The sequence below is a fragment of the Alosa pseudoharengus genome, unplaced genomic scaffold (assembly GCF_046254945.1).
Source record: "Alosa pseudoharengus isolate Yale_2024_CS ecotype anadromous, Long Island Sound unplaced genomic scaffold, YU_APseudo_1.1 YU_APseudo_1.1_scf_19, whole genome shotgun sequence".
Lineage (NCBI taxonomy): Eukaryota > Metazoa > Chordata > Actinopteri > Clupeiformes > Clupeidae > Alosa > Alosa pseudoharengus.
The window spans coordinates 10,051,860-10,079,765 of NW_027468657.1; the positions used below are offsets into that span (position 1 = coordinate 10,051,860).

The window sequence follows — 27,906 nt, forward strand, 5'->3', positions numbered from 1 at the left end:
CAAAGTATATATTTTTTTTTAAGATTAGTAATAGGTTTGTGCTTGTCAAGGTCGTAAGAAGGCAGAGCTGAAATCTTGAGTATATTGAATATTTGGCTCAAAACAAGGAAAAAGCCTGGTCTTCCACAAACAGGAAGAAAATGTCCCATTCAAACACTCACTGCACATATTGCTTTCTGCAAAAGGGCGTCGACCTCTCCAGTGTCAGCTTTGAATGTCAGGTGTTACTTTGACGCTTCTTTTCTCTTTCCCCAGCTCTACCACAAATGCAGAGGTGCAATCAAATGACAAAATATATGCCATCCAAGACTCAAGGGCCCCTCTGCTTTAAGATAGCATGTCTTTTTTTCTCTCTTTTTTAGTTTGATTACTTCTTCCTCTTTGTTTACTGGTGTCTAATTGTTAGCATGTGTTGGAAATTTCTCGATTAAAATATTGCTAGTCTAAAAAGGAGTCCATGCAAAATCCTCTTCCAGGCATTCTCTCCAGGCTGTCTAGGGCCCCTCTCTTTTCTTTTGCTTTCTTTTTTTTTTTCTGAAGTGACAGCTTGTGGGTGTTTTGGGAGAAGGGCGCACCATGTTGTACCATTCGCTTTTTGACCCTGGAGGGCGTGGGCTGAACATGGAGGGCGTGGGGGCATGGTGTGGTGGCTTGTGCAGTGAGGCCAGATGAGCAATGGTAAGAGGCAGGCAGCCCCCCCCACCCACCCCCCCGCCCCCCACCCACCCCTCACGCCGTGAGTCTGTGCCAGACGGGGTGTGCCCGATGCCAGAGCAGCGATGGTTAAAACACTCCATTTCATTGTCCCGCAACAACCTCGCGCCACCCTCCCCACCCAACCCCAAATGCCTCCCCCTGCATAAGGGGAGGCTCCTAAACCCTTTTCAGGTCCATGTGAGCAAGTGGAAAATGTTGGGGAGGGGGGAGGGTTAGGGTTTCCAACCAGGTGCATGTCCATCGTTTGAAGTCATATTTTGCGTTGGATCGTTTTTTTTTCTTCTTTTTTTTCTCCTTGTACATCAGGCGTTAAAAGATTCTGAACGTTTAACCACTGCAAGTCATACTTTCACAATAGCATTCGCAGGTGAAAATAAAGTTTTAAAACTAAAAATTGGATAGCGATATTGAAATTGTCGATACATTATTGCAAAAAACGTACATTATTTAACAAGTCACTTTGCCCATCACCTACACAAACATGCATCTATGGTGGTCAAACGGTTTCTTTTGAACCAGTGGAATGGCCCAGTAACTTCAACCAACCAACTGTTTAGGCCTTCTCTGTTCGCCTGATTGCACTATCTGCATATCCAACCATCCCCTCATCCCAGTCTTATAACTGCCTCTCGCTGCTGACCTTATAGTAGCGCCTTATGTGAAGAAAAGCCAGAATAACTAGAGAACATTCCATTAACAAAAGAAAATAGAAAATAAGAAAAATGGCAACTCATCACATACATGTTAAATCTTTGGAATCTGCAAAATACGAGGGCAGAAAAGAAAAAAGGGAACTTGGAAAGGAGAGAGATTAAATTCCATAACTATTGGTGGCTATAGTAGGCAGTAGCGTTGATGAAACTCACACGACGATGCACAGCAGAGGTCAAACACGTTCCATACAAAATCCAAGATTGCTTATTGGTTGAGGTGGGGGAGGGGGAGGGATGTTGGTATCAGTTTGGCTGGAGAGCACAGGTTAGGTGGCAGGTCATCCCCAGTCACAGGCTCCAGTTGTGTTGTCATTTTGTTGTTTTTTTTGTTCTTCTTCGTCCTGTGTTTTTTTTTTGTGCTGTTTCCCCAATGCAGGACTTGGAGCTGGCTCAATCGACGTCCCGGTGAGCCTCCGAGGCGTCGGCTCGACAGATTGGACACGTGCGATTGGTCTGCAACATACAGGGACGGACACATTTACCAATATTCAACCCTACGATAACGACAAGCCATGCATGAGAGACTAACAAAGACAACATGGACAAAAGAGCAGAGGAACTTACCTTTAACCATTTGTCCACACACTTAGCATGAAACTCGTGGTTACAGGGTAGTACTCGGAGTAGCTGCCTTGACTCAAAATCGCTAAAGCATACAACACACCTGTTGTGGGGAGCAAATAATATAAACATACCAATGTTAATATTGGTCATCAACAAACAGGAAGCAGAACATCATCATGCATCATAGAGCAGTGCTTACAGAGTTTGTTCAGATTGGTGGTTCTCGGGATTGAACCGGTAGGACGGAAGCTGTTCTATGTCGGCTTTAGTGAGTCCTCGCGGTTTGGCCTCGCCAAGTCTCTCGGCCAAATTGAGCAATGCCTGAGAAGAATTCAAATTTCATTTTTACAATGTGATAGACCACCTCAAAAATATAAGAACCATCATCTACGTTTTTTTTTCATTAAAAGGTCAGACAGGTAAAAATTTAAAATCTTCTAAATTACCTCATAGTTCTCCATCTCTACATCATCCACATCCAGGTCAAGACTTATGGCTGGGCCCACTGCAGTTGGAGGCACTGGAAGCATTGAGCTGCAAAACACACATCACCTCAACCACCTTTCCAATCCCATGAAGCTAGCAACAGGAACTTTCTGACCATTTCATAAACTGCCCATCTTCTAATGTTTCACATTAAATAGAGCATTTACGCATTAAGCATTCCCAAAACCTAAAATACACACAGAACCAACACTGGCTAAACATCTGGACAAAATAAATACAAAATTCTGTCCATGAAAAGTTAGTGTGAACTGAACGGATAGGATGGCACTTACAGGAAATAAGGTAAGAATCCAGGGTAGTAGGGGGGCGGTGGAGGGGGCGGGGGCAAAGGCTGCTGTAACCTGTATCTCTGTCCATTGACACGCCTTGGCAGGACATGGGGATATGGCTACAGCAAACCAGAGCAGAGACACACAATGTAACCAGAATACATTAAATGCCACAATAACCAATAACAGTCTGACTAAAATAATCCAGTCTGAGAACTGGAGAGGGTTCTGGGTCGCTTACCACTCCAAAGGGCAGTTCCTGGTGAAGTGGCTCTTGAGGAAGGTACTGCAGGGGCATTGAGGGAGGCATTGCTGGTGGATGATGTGCAGAAGGATAGGAGAAAGTCCCCATGGGGTGCTGGTCCCCTCTTAGGTCAACTTCATTTTCTACCCTCTGCAGAGGCTATGCAAGAAGACATATTTTAGCTCGTAGCCAAAAACAGACCTCAAGAAGGGTATAGATTTATTGCATGCGACATCCCAACCACCAAAACCAACCAAAGGTTTGAAGGCTGGAGACAGCCACAGACCTATGCTACCACTATACCCCATGGGTACAAGAAAACAATCAGAGGGCATTTAAGTCTACAAGCTAGACTTCATTTAGACACATAAGCATTAGCCTAACATTGTGACAACAATTGTATGTGTGTGTGTGTATAAAAATATGTTTGAGGAACCATACAATATAAAGTCTGCTTAGGGAGCCTTATCAAATCATATAAAACAAACATCATACAATCTGAACTGCCGATTTGACAAACTTTATCATTGGCTCATTGGTCAATCACCGGAATAATTTAGTAGGAAATCTTCAAATCAAACCTTTCCTTGACTTCAACGTAAAACCGAAGTTATGTCCGCCCAACAAAAAAAAAAAATAGTCTGGTCGTACAGACACTCACCATGCGCGGATGCTGAGGCTGCAAGGGAACAAACTGGCTCAGAGGAGCAAGGTGTGGTGGCTGGTGTGGGGGCACAGGTGGAGAGGGATGCAGTATAAAATGCTCACTGGAGATGAGTGGCGGGAAGGCTTGGTAAGACACTGGCAAATGCTGCATTGTACATGCTTGGATTAGCTGTAGAAAACATAAAACACACAGAAATACAAACAATAAACATAAATTATTAATTGTAGAGCATTATTTAGGCTACTTGGGTCATGTCAGCATCTTTTGACATTTTACAGTTTTGTTTCAATTTAGTCTGGAACCAACTAGACCACAACATTTTAAACAGTTTCCTTTGTTTAGAAATATTAAGGTGGCATCTCACCAATAAGCCCTACAAGTGAAAGTTACAGATCATTAACTTTAGCAAATGCTTACTTGTATGAGCACATAAATTACATTCTACACACCGTCAACAGTTTGATCATGTACTAACACAAACATGACACAGGGAGTGGATATGTTGACAGCACAAATGCAATGGCTCAAGCAGACAACACGACTTGTGTACCATTTTGACATAATACTCTTCCGTCAGTCTCTCCTAAGCGTCACATTCTCAGTGCATACACGACCTGGACCATTTCAATTAGATGCTACAAGTGAACTTTGGCTAAATGTCTGAGCTATTGCGGCTAACAAGTGTCTACATACTCCTAATGGGAGGAACCTGAACAGAAGCAGTTTAATGGCTTTAACTGAAGCTGAGGTGAGTGCAAAATGACATCTAATCTGCATTACAAAAGAAAACACAACAGAGAGGGGAAGGCTTGATGGTTGTCTACAACAAAAACACTGACACAGAATAAAGCTGGAGTGGTATGGGGTCATAAGGTGTACACTACACAAACTTCGCTGACAATCCAGCTCTTCCTTTTCAAACTCACAGGAGGAGGAAGGCAGCAGAGCAGAGAGAGCTGTCCGCTGAACATTACCGAGCATGCTGGGAGCTGCTGAGTGTTGCACCCTGGGATAGGTTGCCCGGTGTGGATAGGAAAACCGTGGGTCGTCACCGTGGTAACTGTGTAAGATATTGGGACTGATCCTTGGTGCATCTTGAAGAGGAGAGATACAGAAAATACCATTTCAACAAAATGAACCCAACCAACATGACCTTGACCCCCTGCGCAGAGTAGCGGAGACCGTGCCCCAAGGACTTGTCCTAGTTCCATGGCTCCCACAGAGCCTCCTACCTGCTCGTGAAGATCCACCATGATGGGACTCTGCTGAGGAGGGTGCGTGGCAGGGTGGAGCATACGTGGCGGTGCGCTGGTATGGCTGTACTGTCTAGACTCATCTAAAGGAATCTGCTGCTGCTGATGCTGCGGCTGCTGAGAGAAGAGCGAGTGGTGGAAGTTCTCATCCTGGTGTAGGGAGCCGTGCAGGACAGGCCGATCTCGTTGACCCCACTGTCGTCGTAATGGAGGGCTACATCAGGACAAAACATACATGACTTAGTTGCTGTGACTGTGACCAGAGCAATTCCAGAAATCTTTAAGAGTGGGTGATATAGATAGATAGATAGATAGATAGATAGATAGATAAGAGATGCTTTATTGATCCCCAAGGGGAAATTCAAGGTCCCAGTAGCTTAAGTATAAGTAAGTATAAGTATATATACTCAAACACACAGTGAGGTGAAGCACACACTAATCCCGGCGCAGAGAGCTGCCTGCAACAACAGCTGCGCTCGGGAGCAGTGAGGGGTTAGGTGCCTTGCTCAAGGGCACTTCAGCCGTGCCTACTGGTCGGGGTTCGAACTGGCAACCCTCCGGTTACAAGTCCGATGCGCTAACCAGTAGGCCACGGCTGCCCCAAAGACATCACACACAACATACACTACAACATAAGCAGGATGATAAAATAACAAATCCACATGACTAATAAGGACAGTAAAAGATAATAAATCTTTACATCTTACAAATTTACATCAGACTGACAGGGTTATAGGGTCCCAGGCACTAAAGGTGCTAAAATCTTCAGTGGGCTTCAACAAAAGCTCTTACTCACCTTCTCCTGAGATGAACAGGGGTGTTGCAGGGCTCCCCAAGGAACCTCCTCTGATTTAAGGGGGCAGGTGGTGGCCGCCTATTCACTGCTATTTCCCATGGTCGCATTTGTGACGTCGTGGGGACGAGTCACACTCGGGAAGAGGGGGACCTTCAGTGCTGGAGGCACTTGTGTCTTGCTGCTTTGGATTGTCTTCACTCTGATAGAAACAAGAGACAGTTGGCCTACATCTTCAATTGAATTGCTTTCTCAAAAACGCCAAATTTTGATTGACACCATTTTTGTCACACACAATGTAATGCCATTAAAAGGTTTTTTTTGACAATACATTGCAGGGTTGCATGCAACTCCTATAAATTAGGCAGCAGCAAGTGACATATCCAAATAATAGTTTTTATAGCTGTTCTTTATTTTAGCTGTAACGTGCAAGGGTAACTAACATGGAGATGGTTGAATAAGAAAGCTATGATGAGATGGATGATTAAATATCGAGAGTTCTGTCACCGTCCACTTTATTTACCCTAATAAAGAAGTTTACTTATACTGCAAGTCAGTTAAAGGTTTTCATTAGAAATGGATTCAATCACTTGACAAGAGAAGTATGCCATTGTTAAGTCACCCTATTTCCCAAATTCTCTACACAGCTATGTAAACTATCCAAACGAGCACCTAATCACCCTCACACAACAAAACAATTAAAAATCTCGAAACACGATTTGTCGGCCTATTTGGTTCAACAACGAGAAATTAAAACATTTTTATTCGGCTACACTGGCAAAACACAAAGGACTGTGCAGTGCAGAATGAGAGTACTGCAACTTTAACAACAAAGCAAGGAAAGCCATGTGCTCAGAGGGAGAAACAAAGCAATAACAAAGAGTCGACATGAAATGGAGTCCAATAACCAATCTAGCTGCACTTCAACACTTAAATCTCAATACTTTTAGAAAACCAGACGGATATAAACGCTTCGTCCATCAAACGGCTAATGTGTATATAAAGATAACATTACATAAAGCTACTAGGCTAAGCTGCTGTAATCTCGTTGGCTAAGTTAGCCTGATAGCTTCTAATAGCTAACATTAACGTTGGTCGGTAGACGGGCTCTGGTGTGAGCTTCAACAAAGACTTAGCTATCTGGCTAAAATTGGCTATCAACACCGAACAAATTAGCATAGCAAGCTTTCCAAGTTATTTAAACATATGATATATGCAATAGCAGTAAGCAAACGTTAGTATTCGACCATCAACGAAACACAAAAATAGTTGAATAAACTCTAAGGTCATCTCTTACACCCGTATCGCTAACGTTACCTTGTAACGTTATGGATGAAGTGCAAACAACTTTAGCTCATTGGCTAAGATAACAATGCCTTTCTTGTCCAATGGAAGTTATCCTGGCATATCAGGCTACCATGGCTAACGTTGACGTTACATATGATGACACACACATGACAAACATGCATTGCATTTAGTATATGACCATAACGTTAACTGTTCAAATCAACGTTACTTCTAACGTCAGCGTAAGCTAGCCGACGTCAACCAAGCTAGAATTAACGTTACAAAACAGTGATCTCTATCTTGCTAAGCAAGCAGGAAATGCACACATTCCCCCGAGTTATTAAATGTTATCATGAGGGATACAGTTGAAGTTGAAGGATTTACCCTAGTCAGTTGGTACCGTTAACCTTACTGTAACGTTAGTGACATTACAATTAACTGACGCTAACGTTATTGTTACCTGCACTTTCTTAGGCCAGCACTGGCAGACGTTAACGTTAATTTACATGACTGCACATGCACGCAGGTTAACGTTATGCGACAGTGGCAAAGGCGCTGGAAACGCAGCCTTTTGTTTTTAACGTTTTAGCTAACGTTAACGCCAATCAGTGCAAACCGTAAACAGAATAAAGAGGCAAACAAAAACAGTGATGATAACACTTAGCTAGTTAACGCTAAGCTAACTAACCGTAGCTAGATTGTTAGCCGTTTGGTAGCCACCACTCGTCTGAGTAGCAGCTACTCGTTACCATTAGCAAGTTAACGTGGAATAACGTTAACTTAGTTGCTAGTTAAATAGTACCTAACGTTAGTCGATATTCCTGTGTTTCTTCAATCGTAGAGGTGATAACTTATGAGCTCATCGAAAGCCTGAATGTGAACGATAGCTGTTGCTTGTTGATCTTGATGTGGAGAAGTCCAACAGACACAAACAATGGCTTGCTTGCTATGGTTTGCGAAATGTCTCTATCGCAGAGCCATCCAAATGGCACAAAATTCATATTTTAGATAAGTTTCTTAGTAAACGAAATAACTGCTCCGTTTGCTTTAACATTCTAAGAAATATTTAATTCACAACATTCCTTAGCGCGTGTTTCATTTCATGTCTTGTTGGTAATAGAGTAGGCTACGACAACACCACGCCTTCATCTCTGAACTCGCTACGCAAGTGCCCCGAAGGACCAATCAAACAGAATCGACATAAAAACATAGATGGATAGATTGTATCCGATTTTGGAATTCTACTGTATCTCTTACTTGATATTTGGTTGGTTACATTCCTTGGCATATTACGCAGTCTATGGTTAGCCAGCCTATCTGATTATGTATTTCCTACTGATGTGTCACTAATTAAAGTAGGCTAGGCTACAAAATAATTTTTTCACACACGATTACGTCACAGACCACTTGGAGGTGCAAACAATATCGGAGTTTTGGTTAATTTGACCATCAGTTAACTTCGAAACAGGCACCTTACTCTGGGTAGACAATAGCAATAGCCTATGACTGTCATAGGAGTGATTGACGTAAAAAACATTATTATTACCTTTCTATATGATCTCAATGGCGATGCAGCTTGTTTGTTTGTTTGCACCTTCAACAGCATGGCATAGGCATATCCTACCTGTTACCGCCCACAAATATCCATAAATGCCCGTTTGTTTGTGTCAAATAATTTAGATGGATCAAAGATGTTATAGACTTATTCTCATGTGAACGCAAGATGTAGGCTAGGCCACAGTACATTGTGATGGCTAAACTCCTCTTCAAGTGATAGCCTAATGTAAAAGTTCATGATAAGGTTGGACATTAGCACGGCCTATGTTCAAGAGATCAAACAACAGTCAGTAGCCTAGGCCTAAAACGTCAAGTCTATAATTCTTGGAACATAGGCTACGCGATTTGTAAAACACCGCTACAATTCAGGTGTTGTAGCCTACCCTTGGGTTCGGCTCCCAAATCATTGAATCAGGCTGTAATATTCTGGTCTAAGCCTATTTCCAGGTAACACGTTCCACATAAAGCAGGCCTAAACATCGAAACAACCTACGCTACATTCTCTCAGATAGTTAACATCTCATTGAGCACAGTAAAATCTAAGAACAACTTGAGAAGCCATGTGGGATAATAGGTCAACCCATTTTCAAAATCGCAAAAGCAAATGATCAGACTGTCAACACAGGCTATGAAATGCAAAGACTAAACTAACCGATTGTGGGTCTCTAGGCTTACCTAGACGCTGGACTTCTGACCGAAGAGGCATTTTTAGTGCTATTTCAGAAGCTCACGGAAATGCATGAGGATAGAAAGGGAACGTTCAAATCTTGCATTCAGGTTAAGTATTCTGTTAAATACTTTTGATTACACTGCGCGAACAACAGAGAACGGGCGATGCATTTCCCGAACATGCGCTGATTCCATGCCCTCGCTGATTTGGCTGTTAACTCATCTCATTAGAGAAGATGTGACATAGCCTACCCTGTTACGTAAGACTTGCAGCAAAACGAAGAGCTGCTAAAGAGGAAATGAAATATAGTTGGGTGCAAAAGCTATTGCTTTTTGTTTGAGCTATTTCAAGAAAACCCCAAGCTTAATGAAATATGTTGACTGCGGTTTTAAAAATGAGTTCATGAAGACATAGGTAATATTGAGTAGATAGGCCCTGTAAATATTATACCAGGCCCGTAACCCAAGTGTAAATATGACTGCAAATTACATTTTCCCAGTTCGAATAGATCTGCTTCTATTGCCATTTGTCCGGCAATATGAAAATATTCTATTAATCTTGGGTCGTTTTACAAATCATAAATGAGGCCTTTCCAGTTGCCACACTGCAGAGAAAATACTGTTGCATTCTCGCTGATGATGAGACGGAAGAGATTTTTTTTTTTGTAAATTGTGGTTACTTCTTGGCCTACCTACATATAGGCCTTCTGTCTACAAGGGACATTAACACAATGTAGCCTAATGAAAAACTATATGCACTGTCAGAAAAGAGCGCGTTTCCCATACCCTAACCTGAATGTAAACATTACAACATAGCTAGTTAGCAAGCAGCAAAACAAGGAGGGGCTCAAGGCTAGGGGGAAAAGACAAACAGAGAAGCAAACGCCAATCGTGGAAAACGAGAAACCAAGTGTGCAGTCCAAAACAACCCTGAGAAAAAAACGGCGTTCATAACGTCAAAAATGTCCAAATAATTACCTGATTGTTAATTTGCAAGCATTTGATTCACTGTTAATTCTCCTTGTAATCCTTCACATCTCTTTCATATATTCGGTGCAGCATTATCTTCAGCTGTTCCTGTAAATGGAACATTCCGTGGATTTCACCACTATTGCAGAAAAAGGTACAAACATCGTCGCATCATCGAAAAACGGTGTGAATATTAACTTTTTCAGCCAATACAGTGCCATAGAAAGTAGTGACCTACATATAAAATGTACAGTAAACACTGACAATAGACAATTCCAACTCATATCGTTCCAGAGTTTGTATATTTTTGTAATGTACCCCCTACCAAAACGTTTGGGAGGGCGCTCTCCATTACATGCAATTTTACCGTAAAACCGTTATTACTAGATACCCAGTGATTTCCTCAATGTCATGTGTCGGTTATCAAGATCACTGGAAAGTGGACAGGTCAGAAAAACCTTGGAGAGAAAATGTATTTAACCGACAATGCGCTTTAAGTAATCTTTTCTGGCAGAGAAATGCTCGGGATTTTTTATTTTTCAATCGACCGTTTTTCTTCTAATGCTCGTTAACACTTATGTTACGGAGGAAAACGTTATTCATGGATTCATCCATTCATCCACCCCAAATTATGATCCACCCAAGCCTAGCGTTAGGCTATATTTTTTATGTAATACTGTTTTATCCGTAGCTTCTTAGCGTTTGTAGTAGGCTAGGCCTAGTCTTTTACTAGGCCTATCAGATGGAAAGACGTGATTTTGACATGATTTTGATCACTCTAAATCTTTGTGAGATTTTGGAAGTCTTCACTCCCAGTGCCCTTTACAGTTGGCACCCCTGGTCAAAACTCAAAATCGAGTAAAAAGAGGCATTACAAATCATCTTTTACCAATATGTCTCACACTGTAATCAACAAGGGAAAATCCAATTTAGAAGGAAAGTGCATTCATTCTGAAAAATATAGCCTACCCTATGAAGAAATACATGTTTCTAAATACACTTACACAAATGCATATAACCATATGCAATAGGCCTACTTTAACTACTCCTTTTGCCAATAAAACAGCTGGTAAGCTAGTCATCCCTTATACAGTAACACCTCATAAAGTTGGAGAAGAAAAAAAAACATGGGATTTGAGACCATTCCTCATTACAGATTCTCTTCAGATCATCCAGATAGGCCTATAGCCTAGTTTATTTTAAGGGTATCCCAAAGGACTGCAATGGCTCTGGTCAGCTAACTGGACTGTAGCCTATAGTCACAGACAACATAAAGAACATCTCCTGTAGCCCAGCCTACTCTGGGCATAGCAGTTTCCAGTAGTCTTCTTCTGTCAAGTCAACACTTGTTTATGGGTGAGACAGGAGACCAGAGGGCTGTACCAACATGTTTATTGATATGTAAATAATCAACCTTTGCACTGTGAGTTGTTCTTACCCTAATTATAAGGCAATGATAATAATTTGCATTTGTATGAATACTTTTATAGACAAGGCATGTCTCCATATCTCCTCTCTCCTTTAAAAACAAAATGTGTTTAATCTAGTTGTGGATGCTTCACTGGTATATTGGTCAATGTTTTTTTGTTTGTTTGTTTGTTTTTTGCTTATTCATGTTCATTTGTGTGCCATCAGGTATAATCACTGTGATGTTGACTGAGTATCAAATTTTCTGTTACTGGAAGGGTCACTCAGCTTGCTCCTTGAGAAGGTGTATCCGTTATAAAAAGTACTCATAAACCAAAGTCGAATATGATAAGATCAGAATGGCATGATAACCCCTGACATGAATTCCATTGACATATTTAGGCATGTTGCAGTAATGCATCGTAATGACGATGTGCTCTTGATGATTCTGACATGCAAGTTATAGCTACAGCTTAGTAACTAACTTATTTACTAACTAATTCCAATTAACTACTAGCAATTTAATTTCTGCAACTTCTGTATGAATCACATCTCTCAAAAAATTAAATATTAGAAATGCTATATATATGTTCCTTAAACCGGTCTATATTAGAGCGGTTTAAGGAACATGCAAGTCTGTGGGAAATTACCTTTTTTCCATCTACCTCAGAGTTAGATAGGCCTAAGAGGGTTCATACTCACTATAGCATAATTCACTGCAAGTGGCCTGTTCAAGTTAGCCATTAGCTTCCTTTTAGCTATAGGTTAACCTTAATAATCCATTTCCAGTGAATTATGCTAAGCTATGCTAGAGAAGGGCATGAATTGTCTGATCTAACTTTGGGGTAGATGGCAAATAAGCTAATTTTCCTTAAAGTTGTGTTTTTCTGTGTGACTGGATTCTCACCTGACAATTCTAGAGTTTAACGCTCTCATCTCTTGAAGATCATGGCTCACCCATCCTATTGAGGTTTTACTCCTGCATGATATTTGAAAAGTAAAAATAATGCAACTTCATCCAACTTCATTAACAACATGCATTGATGCTAGTTCTATCGATGCCACTAAAAATGACGTAAGTGGAGAACAGACTTTTTTTAAGGCATTGTTTTTGGTTGGTGGCAAACAAATTTGGCAAAGCCTTAAACGACTCTGAAAAGGATAATCCTTTGTCTGGCTCACAGTAATTGGAAGCAACAAATGGGGGAGGGAAACGGGGGCTGAACATGACGAGCTCATTAACGGACTCCAGAGAGGTGGGAGGAGCCTTAACTGGCTCTCTGTGTTGTGGTCTCACTAATTTGTATGGCTGTTCTTGTTCTTGTGATGGTTCTTGTACTTTACCTATTATTATTTACATTATTTTGGTGTTACAGTAATGTTTGTTGTTGTTGTTGTTGTTGTATTTTGTGTCTGGACTGGAATGTCCCCCCGCCTCATCCCCTTCACTTCAGTGAGGTGGCAGTCAGGCCACAAGGCTGCATTCATTAGGAGTTCAGCTTTTGCTTCTGGTAAGCTGCCTGTGATGACCCTGGCATCCTGCTGTGAGGCCACCTCCAGTGGGAGGCCTGGGATGCACCAACACGGGGTGCAATGGAGCATGTCTACAGCACTCTTCATCTTTTCAGTCAATAGAGAGAAAGAGAGAGAGATAGAGAGAGAGAGAGAGCAGTTAAACTCTTGCTTTATTGTTTGTCAGTGTCTGTGTTTTTGCATGTGCTTGTGTTTTGCAGCCATTTACTTAGTTCTGCAAGACAAAGATGCTTTAAACACACTCTTGGTCAGGATACAGACACAGGATATCCCAACTACTGTAGGTTGTGGGTGTAGACTGGGCTGCTGAACATAGTGGACGAGCGCTTTTGAGAGAACCGGTCTCTTGTCCATGTGCCATGCCGCTTTAGGAGCAGATCCCTTGCCAGTGTTAAGCTGCTTTTCCGCGCGTTGAGAAAGTGAAGAGGCTCAATCAAGGCACTCACACCGTGTTAATGATTGACGTTTACAGCCGAGAGACTGTAATCAAGAGGGCTGCACCAGGCAAAGGTCTACCTCTGCCCACAGCTTCTCATTCAACAGAAGGCATCTGTTCCAACGGCATCGGAGTGTGCTGTCAGGTACGTCTCTATGGTCACTCATTTTCTCAGGGAAAGAAAATCTGCCTCTTCTCTTCTGGTTGGTTTTGTCCTCTGTCATTATCTTTACATTTACATTTAGTTATTTAGCTGACGCTGTTATCTAAAGTGACTTACCAGGTAACTTGTCTATGTCATCAGTATTTAAAAAAGTTCATCATGAATGGTTGTGTGTATGTGCTTGATGTGAATACTGAAAACACATTTGAAACTAATCAGCTGTTAATTAATGTTAGGAACCTTAGAAAACCTTAGGGAAAGGATATTTTTGGTTTTATGTCCTTAACAAAACCTCAAGGGAAACGTTCACTAGTACAATGAATGAGTTAAAATGTAATAACCAATAAAGTGAAATAATTTGAATGTGTAATAGTGTACTGAGTAGTTTTGTTGTGTATCCACAGCACTACAGGCAGAAATGGACCAGGTGACAATCATATCCTTTCTCCTGCTAGTGACTTTGACTGCCAAAGGTGAGTTGCTTTTTCTAATATATTTTTTTATTATACAGAATTGCTTGAATAGGTATTGGATTGGAATAGGTTAGGTTATAACAAATCAAGTTTAGCATCTTGATCTTCAGAAATTTGACATAGTGAAAGAAGTTTGTCCCAGTATGCTTGTTTCTTAGTTGATGTTTTTCATGTGTTTCTCTACAGTCCATTGTAATACGGTGCCAGAGATTGATATGACTACTCTCATTCGTATTCGTGAGGACACCCCTACTGGTGTGTATGTGTTTCTATCTGCAGCCGTTTCAGTATATTCTGTCCTCCATATGTCCTGTCCTCCCTACACTTTAAGGGGTATAAACGTGGCCCATGGGTTAAAACTGATTTCTCTGAACAGGTGATTTTGCATTTCAAATCAATGCAACGGATGCCGATGGGGATAAGCTGGTATATGGTCTCTCTGGGCCTGATTCTAACTTCTTCAATGCTGACACAGGGACCGGGAGGGTAACAGTTAGACTTAAGCTTGACAGAGAGGTTAGTTTATATTAACCTTTATATAGGAACATCATTGATGTTATACATCAAACTTTACAAAAACATCTCTGAATGTTGATTTCATACTACATGTTTTTTGTTACTGTTTCCCCTGTAGGCGAAAGATGTACTGACATTCGAAGTAACAGTTACTGATAATGTCTATTTTCCAGTAAGTCTTCATTTTGCAGCTTTTTAAAATTATTTTCCAGTGAGTACAATGATATTTATTTTACCTTTCTAATGCATTTATATATTTTCAGGTGTCAAAGGTGGTTAATGTTATACTAATCGATGCCAATGACAACTTCCCAATATTCCAAGGAACACCATATAATGTAAAAATTCCAGAGGTAAGTGATTTGAGAGTGATCTGTCCATACAAAAGCATACAACTGGCTCAAAACTAAAAGTGGTACTTTAAAAACAAAGACTGAAGGTAAATTGACCATTTACAACAATGGAAGTCCCTTGAAATCTAGCTGCTTCATGCCATTTTCAATTTGACCTGTGGACCACTGTTGTATATTTGATGTTTGTTAATGCAATATGCTAAAACATAAGCAGGTAAATTAATAGACTTAAATTGTATTAAAACATTTAAATGTTTATTTTTAATATGTATTAATTCACTGTGGCCTTGGCTACAAAGGCTTAAGGGGGATCACATTGTACACAGTATGCGCTGAACTTTGACCGCGGCACGCACAAGAGCGGCAAAGCGGCAAAATTTGCAGCGGCAGACCAGTTCTTGTGCGCGCAAGCCATTGAAAGTAATGGGTTTTGTAGCGCATGCCGCGTGTAATGTGATAGGCCCTTTAGGGAGGGAAAGCTGCAGCATCATAAACATGGCCCATATATAACTTTACTTTTTGTAAAAAAAACAAAAACATTTTTTTTATATACTATTGAACCAATTGTAGAAAGAAGATCCATACCGATATACATTTATGTTGGATATAATTATTTTGCTAAAATCTTCTTTGTTACATCCCCCTACAGAATAAACCCATTGGCAGTTCTATTTTTCATGTAACGGCACGCGATGCTGATTTAGGATCAGCTGGAGCTGTGTCCTATTCTCTCTCTGGCGTAAGCTATATTTATGAAGAAGATCTGGTAACAATTACTAATTGAATCATTCAATAGACCTAATAACAGAAAATGCTAACTGATCCCAAAGGTTTCACCACCTGATGGAGAAGGTCTCTTTGCCATTCAAAGTACTGGAATTATCAGTCTGACGGGAGAGCTCAGCTTCACAGAGAAAAGCACTTTCTATCAGTTAAATGTCACAGCAAAGGTAAATGTGAAGATGACCATGATCTATTATCATACCCTGTCTCAGTTTTCAGTTTTGTATGTCTTCCAGGAATGCTCCATACACAAATTTCCCCTTAATGTAAAATAATTCTGTAAGAAATAGTTTATAAATCTCAATATATATCATTAATATGTGGTATCAATTATTTTCATTTACAAGGATGGTGGTGGGCCTCTTGGAGATGACCCACAACATTTTCAGGAAAGTTCAACCTTTGTCTTTCTTACCGTGGAGGATGTCCCGAATTTGGACCCTCAGTTCTTTAATCTTCCCAGTGCAGCCAACGTGGCAGAAGGAGCTGTTGTTGTACGTGATTTAACATTCTGTTTATACCATGAAAATTATGATAATGAATGTCCCAAAATATTACAGTCCAGTTAATCAGAACAATTACATTAAACAAACAAGCAAACAATCAAACAAATAAATAAACGAATAAATAAATAAGATATGCTTGAAACATGTGATGTCCTCCCTGCCTTTCTGGTAACCTAGGGAACAGAAGTGTATATTGTGCGAGCCAGAGACCCTGACACAGGCGTCAATTCACCAATACTGTACAGCATTACAAGTGAGTGAATTGTCAATCATTGTATTGTCATGCGTGCCCTGTAAAATTGTGTATTGTTAAAGGGAGAGCTGTTCTATTGTCGCATAGTGCTAAGTAATATAACCTACAATAGATTTGTCTTATTTCACAGCCTTACCTTAGTGACAATAAATTCAAATTAATTTTGTGTATTGGACAGTTTCAAAATATCACTTTGATATATCTCGGAAAATAATGACCTGTCAAATATCATAATCTTTTAAAATATCATCGGTTCGCACATTTATCAAGAACTGGGTAATATTATCACAACCATTCACAACTTGAGAAACCGAATTTTTTAAACCAAATAAATATTTGTCAGAAATTATGGTATCTATACATTTCCTATTAACTGCCCATCCGTAGGAGGTGGGTACCCACAAGAGTAGTAGAGGTCCTCTCCGTTTATGTGTATTCTTCAATCATATCCTCCTTTCTCAGGCTCCTCTGTGGATGAACTCTTCCAAATCGATCCCAATAGTGGGGTCATTACTGTCCGTTCCTTGTTAGATCGGGAGCAGTATTTGGATTCAGATGGAGTTGTCACTCTGGAAATAGAGGTATCTTCCACAGGCTTCTTCTGTTTTGCCAAACATGAGTTTTCCATTCACCACCATGCATGTGAGTCATTGGAAATTATTCTTCCTTTAGGCAAAGGAGACCATAGTGGATGTGAATAACGTTAATGCAGTTGCAAACAGTGAACTTCAGATCACTATCACAGATGTAAATGACGAAATGCCAAAGTTCTACTCCTGCACCCCAGAATCCTGTGCGATTCAGAATATGTTCACTGGGAATATCAATGAGCATTCAGCTGTTGGCCTCCCTCTGTTGGGCATAAATATGACAGTGATAGACAAGGATAAGGTTAGTATTCAGTTTTATTTATAATTCTGCCGCATATAAGCTTACCATACATGACATACCTCAAACCTCAAATAACCTTTATTGTTTCCCATCTTTTTTCTTTCTTTAATCTGAATATTGAAATTAGTGGCATGCTTTTTCTCATTTGTTTTTTAACAACAAATGTGTTTAATTTTACATTTGTCAGGGTGACAACAGTAAATTCAGCCTAAGTATTGAAGGCCAAGGCAAGGATGCCTTCTCTATCTCCCCAGTACTCGCCATATCAAGTGCCAATGTCCAGATTCTGATGAGGAGCCCTGCAGACGTTGACTACGAAAAGACCCCGTCCATTACGTTGACGGTGAGTGTTTTGAGCCAGTGGCTCCTGGCACGCACAAAAGACACCCGACCATCAACACCAATCCCTGCTCAACCAGCTAAGATGGGTTGGGATTTCTACTGGCCAGAATTATCCTGGCTTAAAGGAAAAGGGGCTTTGCGTATTTAAGACAAGCAATTGTGAATGAGATCAATTGCACTGCACACAAAGGGATTACCATGAGGAGGGGATGTGTGATGACTCAAACCCAGATGCAGTGTTCAAGAAGTGTTTTTGTGAGCAGAAATGCCAGTCCACATGAAGTACAATCCAAAAGTCAGAAGCTGAATTGGAGGTCAAGCACACAGGTCAGCTATACAGACAGATAAAAGGTCAAAACTCTAAACAGACACCATCAAAAAGGATAAGATTTTACACAATTCACACAGTAGTACAAGAACCTGACTTTCAGCTGTTGTAGTGTCAACTTTCAAACAATACCTAAGTCACATGGCACATTAGCTCATGGCTAAGTCTGAAACAGTCTGAGGGGAGGCTGGGCAGAACTGAAGTGACCATCGCTGAGATGGCTAGTTAGCACTAATAAGGTGATAGGATAGGAAGAAGGAGAAGAAAACAGAGCACTCAACATGTTTCTTTGTTCTCTCTCTCACTCCATTTCTCTCTTCTCTCTCTCCCCTCTCTCTCTCTCAGGTGATTGCTGTGGATACCAACAAAGAGGAGTTCAAATCTACAGCCACTGTCACCATTGCAATCAACAACATCAACGACAACAGTCCCAAATTCCAAAATGAGACCTACAAACTAACAGTCGAGGAGCACAGTCCAGCAGGAACAGAAATAGCAATCATCACAGTATGTCTAATACACTGGCAGCAATTTGTATATTGTGGTCATATGACGATATATAGCTTTGGTTCTACAGACCACTCCTTGACACACACACGTCATTTTATGTCATCCAAAATGAACTATTTTATTGTCTGATTAATGTATTCTGCTATTACAACATCCTTATTTTATTCCTATGCTTACAGGCTAATCTTGAGTATTTCTTTTAGTCTGTGAATAAAGCACACCATGTATTAAATATGGCTGTTTGTTTGACAGGCAACTGATGACGACAAAGATGATGCTGGGAAGATTGTGTACCGACTGCTTCCAGAGAGCGTGTAGGTTCAGTGTTCTGTACTGTATGGTAAAAGGCAGACATTTTGGAATGATGACTAAAATTCAGATTCATTTAACAATTAGGGCACATTTTAGCTTTCGTTCCAAAATATGTGAAAAATATTCCTTAAATTATTTCTTTTTGTTATTTCTGAAATATACTATCATAACATTAACATTTTCATAACATACAATTAACATTTCATCTGTGTATCCCTCTGAGGTGTGTTGCCTGATTTCTCTTTTCTTCAGTACGGAGTACTTCACTGTTGACCCCGCAACAGGGAAAATCACAGTTCGAAATGGTGACAGGCTGGACAGAGAGGGTCAGAGTTTTTACACTGCCACGCTGCAAGCAAAAGACCAGGCCAACAACACTGGCACTGCCAACTTGGAGATCACACTCCTGGACAAGAACGACAACGCACCACAAATCAGGGAGACATATATCGCTTTTGTCAAAGAGGGACCTGGTGTGGTCTTTGAAATGAAAATCCGGGTACGTGACAACTTTATCCTGACAGTGAAGTATCACTGTGACCTCTTAAATCATTTGGATCATGATGACGACAATGAAAATGATGTTGCTGATAATGATGGTGGTGGTAATTGTCTTATTCTTTTGACAGGCTACTGATTTTGATCAACCTGACACAGACAACAGCAAGATCGAGTATCAAATTGTCCCAGATGAATTCAGTAACTATTTCAAACTTGACAAGGACACTGGTGTTTTAACTTTGAATGGGCCTCTGGACAGGGAAGCTTTGGACCCAAGTTTAAACGGAGTGATTGAGCTAAATGTGACTGCTTTTGACAAAGGAACACCACCCCTTGGGACTTGGGTCAAAGTGGAGATCAATGTTGAGGTAATGATAGGATTATGTGCCTGTTCACTTCATTTTTTAGTATTATTTTTGTAACCTTTACCATGTCATGCATCTGCCATGATATGAACAAACCAGTGCTATCCCCACTTGCTTAGGTTGTTAATTACAAATTATTAATTACAATTTCATGGTCATCTTGTCTTGCAATAGATGCATCACAATTGTATTTAATAAGAAAATGGGATTTCATTTCAGGATATCAATGACAACGAGCCACTCTTCAAGCAAAAAGAGTATAAATTTACTGTGAAAGAAAGTGAACAAGGTAGGTCCTCTAGATTCTTCTGCAGCCTATGTATTCCCACTTAGGAGAGGTCATGGCTGTATTTTGACATATTAATGATGTTATTGATGTAATGTCACGCTGTTTACCTCCCGTAGGTGCTTTCATCAATTCGGTGCTTGCCAAAGACCTGGACCAGACAGTGCAGAACAACCGGATCTCATTCAGGATCACTGGCGGCGGCGCGGGAACGTTTTCCGTCCGTAGCGTCCAAGCGCCAGACAATGCAGGCTACTGGGGGAACATCAGCGTGGATCAGGACAGCACGCTGGACTACGAGACACGCAAGACGTACACGTTCACAGTGGAAGCCTTGGACCCGGAGCAGCAGACGGACACGGCCACCGTGCACCTCACCGTCGAGGACGTGAACGACGAGACGCCGAGCTTGAGTACGGGAATCGTGATGTTAGTGACTGAGAACACCACCATAGTTGGAGGAAAGGTCGGTGTGATCGTAGGCAAGGATGTAGACACCAACCACGAGCTGAAGTATGAGCTTCTCAGCACCGAGTGTCCGTGCAATGAGACTGGAGTGTGCCAGGAGGAATGGTTCCTGGTGGAGCCTTCAGGGCAGGTGATGCTCAATCCAGAGTATGTGGTTGACTATGAAATGTGCGACGAGGTCCTCTTGCATGTGCAAGTGACTGATGTCTTAACAGAGCTTGGCAAGAACAGCAGTGAGGGTAAGTGAAGATGTACAGTATATTTTTGTAAGTTACTTTGTTATTGATTATATGTCTCAATCCTTGATCTAATACACTGGGAGTACACAACCCTGTGTTTCAAGGTGACGTGGATAACAGGTTTGTGCACAATTCGAAATGCAATTCTGTTTCCTGTTTGCTACCTCAATTGAAATGCAAGTGCAGTGCAAAAAAAAGAATTGAATTGGAATTTAAGAGCTAGTTTCAATTCAATTCTGGAATTTTGCACAAGCCTGGTGGATAATAACAATTCCATTAGATAAATACATGGACAACATGTAATAAATAAAAACGTAATATATCTTATGGATTCTACTTTTTTGTTATCATAAGGCAATTTACCTAATTAGATTAATATGTATTTATATTTTATTTGCACTTCTAAGACAAAATGGGATTTAAAATAAATGTTGCATTTCCAGGGACAATTACCATCAAAATAAAGGATATCAATGACAATGCTCCAGAGTTCATCCAAGTGCAACCCAACTTTGGTAACACATTTATGATTTTTACTTCTCCCCCATTATACTACCCATTTTCTTGTAAATATGAAATGTTCCTGTGTCTGTGAGGAGATTCTGTTTTCCCATAGTTGTCCTTGCTGAAAGCACAGAAAAGGGCACCTCTGTGGCCAGTGTTTCTGTGAGTTCATATCATCTCATCATTGTTGTTGGGAACTTATGGTGACTTATGATCTTTTCTATCCATGAATACTTGGCTGTCTCTGGAATAATATTTTCAAATGGTCTATCTGAAGGCAACAGACCGTGATACAGACAAGGAGAACATAGACATGACATTTGAAGTGCTGGCGGTGAAGTTCGTCAGCAATAACAATCAGACCGAAGGGATGAGCAAAATCTTCCAGGCGGAGGACCAGCCACAAACATCTACAGATCGCTTAGCAATAATAAGGTAAGAGATTTAGCAAATTAATATCTGTAACATGTATTTGACATGTGAACCAAACGTGTTAAGTCATTTATCAGCTTTTAGTTCAAGCTTGTTCATTTATCCACATTTTGATTAGGAAAACATGAAAATTAATAACAATTGATTTAACTCTTAAATCTTGCTCCATATATCGTCCTTCAGATCTCTCCAGAGCCTAGACCCTAATAAGAAAGGGAAATATGTGGTCACAGTTCAGGTGAAAAACATAAACGACGGGCTAAGTTCAACTTCAGATGTTGTGGTAAGCATCCCTTTCCTTTGCACACCCATTATATACACATCTGTGTAACACAGGACCTGTGGGGAAACAGGAACTGCTTTTATTATTGACAACTTTTTGTGTTTGTGGTAGATTTTCACAGTGGACCAGTCTTTCAGAGTCTCCCTGGAATTCAGAGTTACAGTGGCAGAGTTTAATGACAACCAGGCAACAATCAAATGGTAGGATGACGTCTGACTGATGTCTTCTCTGGGGTGGGGGAAATAAGCTAATTTCTACATAATGTACATATCTCTGAGTGTTTTCCTAGGCATTTGCCCATGAAGATATTGGTCATTTGTATGTCTTCTTTTAATACCTGGTGATGTTTTGTTTTTCGGTGTGTTGAAACATGGTCTGCCGTGACGTACTGATTTTGATGTTGATTCTGTTGAATTCTAGGGCACTTGAGTCGGCCACTGGAACAACAGTTCATATTGTTAAAATCTCGGGACAAACAGAGCAGAGGTACTATTCAGCATTCGACAGTTTTATGGTCTGTGCAATTGTATTTGTGTGTGAAATGAATGGAAAGAACAAGGTAGCAGAACTAATGCCACTGTAGGGCATTATCTCACAAACAACCATTCTGCCATCTAAGAGGAACACAAATATGATTACTTATTGCACATTTTGGTAAATTGCACAAAACACCACCAAAGTATTGTAATGGTGAATATTCACCACTAGATGGCAAAAAGTCTGTAACATCTTATTGGAGTTTTTGGAGAACAATTAAAAAAATTGTTTCCAAGCAAAATCTCATGATTTTTCGTTCTTGTGTGTTTGTGCCTAAGGACCAACCACAAATAACTTTCTAAATAAAGTTCTCTAAGTTATCTAAGTTTCTTAATACGTGAATATATATATATATATAATATATCATGTTTTGTACAAAAGCCTAAATTGTACTGTGTATAGGAAACTAATTTTGCTCTCTTTTTTGTTATGCTAGAGCTACCCCTTTAACTGTTGTGGACACCTATTTTATCTACCCTAATGGGACCGCCCTGAAACATGACACCGTTTTAAACATGGTGAACGGCAACCCAAATACAGAATTCAGAGACACCCTCTCCCAGAACGGTCTCTCAGGAGTGGTGAGTTTTGAGGAAGAAAACATTTCACCACACTGAGACTTTCTGACAGTAGCAAGGAGCTGAGCCGGAGAGCAGTATATCCTAGGTGTCAGTCAAAGCTTGCTCAAGCCTGGTCAAGATGATCTTGGCTTCAAGCCTGCTTGAATTTGCACCTGACAAGAGCACCCCCCAAAAAAAAAAAACTTAGCCGAAACACATTTAGTTCAATAATGTTGGAGGATAGTGGCTAGTATGATTACAGTGTTTAAGATATTCTAAAATATAGTTTTACATAACAACATAACAAACAGCACTTTGAGATTAAATAGTTTATTAACTGCACTTTATAAATGTATAACATTGCAGTAAATGACAACCATCACCTTATAATTAACATGTGTAGGGAGGGAGAGAGGTTTTTAGAATCTGTTTTCTGATGACTTTTCTCTGGTCTTGACCTGTCAAGAACGCTGGTATAGAGGAAAACCAAGGAGAGGTCAATACAGAACTGTACATCCTGATGGGATTGGCGGGAGGCCTGGTGATTGTGTTGGTTGTCATGACGACTTTGTTGGTGTTCATGAGACGGAAGTAAGTAGCAAATTTGCCACGGCAACGATAGGAACAGACCTATATTATTCTTATTTTTTCAAGCAAATATACAATCACAATTATTTGTGCATGTGTGTGTGTGTGCATGTGTGTTTGCGTAAGTGTAAGACAGTTTGTATCTGTGTGTGATTTATTGCCATGAAATAACATCATCCCCACACCCTCTCCTAACAAGCCCAGGTTAGTTTATCTCCCTCCTGCTGGGCAGTGTTTGTGCGCACCCTGAGACTTTATGGCTCTTTATGATGCCCCGTGCAGAGGTCGCATGTTACAAGCATAGATAACATTCTTTGTGTGAGAAGAACCCTCATCATTGCTATGGTAACATGGAGCTGTAAAAACCTTGCTGTGGATTCGTGGTTGGTCACTGGAAGAGAGAGTGTGGGAGAGAAAGAGAGAGAGAGAGTAAGAGAGAGAGAGACCAAGGCAGAGAAAGAGACTGTAGTGTGTGCATGAGAGAGAGTATATGTGTGAGAGAGAGAGAGAGAGAGAAAGAGAGAGAGTAAAAGAGAGAGACCAAGGCAGAGAAAGAGACTGTAGTGTGTGCATAAGAGAGAGTATATGTGAGAGAGAGAGAGAGAGAGAGAGAGAGATAGCCGTCCCCTCATACAGTGCCTCTTCACCATTACTAAGGCAGGCCCTTTCTTTTCAGTCCAAAGTCCTGAGAGCAGAGAGGAGGGGAGCGTAGTGGAGTCCTCCTGGCCATGTCTGTTTCTGTGTGAACTCTAAGTTGTCTAAATCCCCTGGTGTTTAAATGTGGTGTGTGTGAACGTGCTAGCAGGCTTATGCCACCCTCCAGCAGGGGTGATCTCTTCAGCTCTGGGCACTTAGCCAGCTTGAGAGGTCAATTACAAATGCCACTCAGGCGCCATCAGATAGGAGTTTACGACTTACGACTGGCCCTTGGGTGTCAACATTGTGACAGGAGCGCCCGCTTATATAAAAGCACAGCGACACATACATACACACATACATACACACATAGATGCACTTTTTCTATCACACATACACACACACACACACACACACACATACACACACACACACACACACACACACACACACACACACACACACACACATTCACACACACTCACACACACACACACACACACACACACACACACACAAACACAAAAACACAAACACACATACACACACACACACACACACAAACACACACACACACAGGAAAACTACTGTGATTACTCAATTAAACAAAAATTAGGTAGTGTGATGTATGCTTGTAAGTTGTATGTATGCTTGTATGTGTGTGTAAGTGTGTTTGAATGTGTATATGTGTATATGTGTCTGTCTGTGCAAGTAAATGTGTGTGTGTGTATGTGTGTGTGATAGAGGATAAAGTGCGTGTTTGTATACACACCTCATCCACACGTCATTCATCATGTTTTATCACAGAGGTGTGTAAGGGAGCTTGTCACATATAGACTGTCTTGTGGTGTCATTTCAGTTACACAAGAAAGCTCAAAGCAGCCAAGGCCATGAACTCCGCCACCAATGCCATATTAGACAACCAGAAGTCTGGCCCAGTCGTCCCTGGCACCAACAAGTACACAAGGGAGGGGTGAGTCAGGGTGCATGACCATCATGACACCCATTTAGTCTGTTGCGATAATCGAATGCCATGAGTTTCTATTCCCTCAAATCAAGTGGCAATGTATCACACCCGACAGTCATAACTGGCTCTGTGAAGAATAAGTGTTTGCCGTCGTACAGTAAGTGCTACATAGATGTTACGGACGTGAGTGATTGACAGGCCATGGGCGTGTTTTGTATCCCCACAGAGCAAACCCGGTGCTTAACCTCAACATCGACACGACCACGGACCTGGGCTTCGACGAAGAGGACTCCAACGCTGACAGATCTAGGTAGCGTAAAGCAGGAGCCGAAAGCTAATGTGTACTAATCCTTTAAATAGACACGTCACGGCTTCAACTTCTATTTGTATTTGTATGAGATACTGCTTTGGCGACGTGACCCTATGATAACACAGGGTGTCAACCTTGTCTCAAAAAAGTAAAACAAAAACTCTCCACCACAATTAATCAAGCGCAAAAGTCCACACAAAGTCCAGTCACTATCAGTGACTTTATATGGATCTTACCGGAAACCGTTTCGGAGAGGAAGGCTGATTCCTGTACTTTAAACTGGTTTGCAACAGGTGTTGATGGCTTAATCTGTCTTGTCCTCTTGTCTTGGAAGGTTGCATGTATCTTAACAAAATTCTCCGGTATGAATACAGATAACATTGTTCATTGTTCGGCTAAATAATATTGTTATTTATGATTTTCTAAGACAAGCCAGACAACACAGATGGCGATTGTGATCCTAGTGTGAACAGAAGGGCTTCATAGTCCAAGTAAAACATATCAGACTGTGTAAATGTCCCTGTTAAGCCCCTGTATCCCCTCCCCTATCCCACAATCCTTTAGCAGCCCCCTCAACCCCAACCCCCTCTTGTGATGTGTCTTTCAGAATCGCACAATGTAAACACAAATGTATAGTATATTTATATTCTGAGTATTCAACTGTATTTAGCTATACACTAAACCTCATCTGATTTTCTTTCAAGCCATCAAATCAATTGTCTATACTGGTAACATTCCTTCAGTACTTTCTGTCTTATTACATTAAGATGGTGTTACTTTGTGAGATTCTGATGTTCTGTGGTCTTCTGTGTTTCGTTTTTAGCCTTAATTCCCTGGACTACAACATTGATATGAACATGAGTGAGAAAGACACTATGCCAATGATGGTAACGCATTTGGATTCAGATAATAAGTCCAATCAACTGTATGATAAAATTCCATGTATCAAACATGACATAGTAGATTAGAAATCATGATCAGATATTACTTAAGATATTACATTGTGCATACTTTCTCATGGGTGGTTTTGCCTTGTCAACTTGTGTGTTTGTTCCTGCCTGCATTTTATGTGTGTGCTTGAACACATTGTCTACGCTTCTGTTTGTGAGCTTCTCTCTGTGCATCTATGTGTGTGTGTGTGTATGTGTGTGTGTGTGTGTGTGTGTGTGTGTGTGTGTGTGTGTGTGTTGTGTGTGTGTGTTTTGTCCTTCGGTAGGTAATCGAGGAGGAAGAGGAGGAGAATGGCTACGACAACAATAGCTACTATGAGCCGCTGGGTGCAGCACTCGCCCAACGCGGCAAGAAGAGAGGAACTGACAGCCCATCCCTATCCTTCACCGAGCCCACTCCCAGCACCACTGACCTGTAAAGCCCTGGCTGTCTGACACCATACGGGTGCCTATGCCAACACAGACACACACCACCTATAGTGCCAGCCCCCCCCCCAAAAAAAAACACAAACAAAACACAAAACCAACCAGTTTAGGATTTGAGGCATTCACTTTTAATTTGAAGAAATTTGCCCATTGTAGGTCCAAAAGTAAGTGCAGTGTCTGGGGAGCTGAGATCCAGCCACTGTGTCCTTGTCTAATAATACTTCGCTTACACAACTTGTGCTTTTTGAACCTTTTGCACATTACGGAAATTGCAGCCATGCCAAGCTTGTTCCCGTCATGGCTTTATCACGGAAAAGACTCGTGTCATATTGCCAACAGCTTCCTTTCCCAGAAGTATTAGTGCATTACAAGAGTTCCAGTGCACTTTAAACTGAACTGCTAGGTAGCATAAAAACATAAAACAAGCACAGATAAATAAAGTCATTCATTTGGCACATGTTAATAATTTTTTTTATTTTTTTAAAGAAGTATTGTAATTAATGGAAAAGAAACTGTTAAACTGTGTCTTTGATATATGATTTTTGTATAATTATTTTCTCATATTTAAAAATATTGAGGCTTTCCTGACAATCCTCTTTAAATCCCAGATTGTGTGTATATATATATATATATATATATGTACTGTGTGAGAGATGTAAAAATGCTGGAACTCATTTTGAAATTCAGGTATACACTTAAAACAGTAAATAATTTTGACAGAAGAAGGAATCTTACATTCAAGGTCTGATAAATTCTCAGTGCCACAGCTATTTGGTCAGATTTGTATCATGTCTTCAAATGTGGGCTTTGATTCACTATGGATGTGAATTGTGAGTTGA

The 27,906-nt window shown here is 40.7% G+C and overlaps 2 protein-coding genes across 7 annotated transcripts; one reads left to right on the forward strand and one right to left on the reverse strand.

Moving 5' to 3' along the window:
- Positions 1–729: 729 nt before the first annotated feature.
- rnf44 (ring finger protein 44) lies at positions 730–10,424 on the reverse strand. Of its 6 annotated transcripts, none has more exons than XM_076291651.1 (11): positions 10,219–10,424; positions 5,731–5,929; positions 4,914–5,148; positions 4,608–4,775; positions 3,676–3,849; positions 3,012–3,173; positions 2,774–2,889; positions 2,441–2,528; positions 2,194–2,315; positions 1,995–2,094; positions 730–1,883 (listed from the first exon to the last, which is right to left on the reverse strand). In XM_076291651.1, the coding sequence occupies exons 2-11, from the start codon at positions 5,835–5,837 to the stop codon at positions 1,821–1,823; spliced, it is 1,335 nt and encodes a 444-aa protein (XP_076147766.1). In that variant the 5' UTR covers positions 5,838–5,929; positions 10,219–10,424; the 3' UTR covers positions 730–1,820. The 6 variants fall into 6 exon arrangements, with proteins under 6 accessions (XP_076147766.1, XP_076147770.1, XP_076147771.1 ...); XM_076291655.1 differs by having other exon boundaries at positions 5,731–5,954; XM_076291656.1 differs by having other exon boundaries at positions 4,656–4,775; positions 10,219–10,423.
- A 3,994-nt stretch (positions 10,425–14,418) lies between these two features.
- Positions 14,419–27,230, forward strand: LOC143132846 (cadherin-related family member 2-like). Its single transcript, XM_076292670.1, has 29 exons — positions 14,419–14,476; positions 14,598–14,737; positions 14,856–14,909; positions 15,001–15,090; positions 15,740–15,829; positions 15,921–16,040; positions 16,221–16,367; positions 16,557–16,632; positions 17,095–17,213; positions 17,305–17,523; positions 17,711–17,866; positions 18,539–18,700; positions 18,956–19,017; positions 19,268–19,514; positions 19,645–19,884; positions 20,101–20,170; positions 20,287–20,874; positions 21,318–21,389; positions 21,491–21,540; positions 21,656–21,813; positions 21,994–22,093; positions 22,205–22,293; positions 22,514–22,579; positions 23,067–23,211; positions 23,657–23,781; positions 25,274–25,387; positions 25,608–25,691; positions 26,515–26,578; positions 26,908–27,230. The coding sequence occupies exons 1-29, from the start codon at positions 14,437–14,439 to the stop codon at positions 27,058–27,060; spliced, it is 3,840 nt and encodes a 1,279-aa protein (XP_076148785.1). The 5' UTR covers positions 14,419–14,436; the 3' UTR covers positions 27,061–27,230.
- The last annotated feature ends 676 nt before the right edge of the window (positions 27,231–27,906 follow it).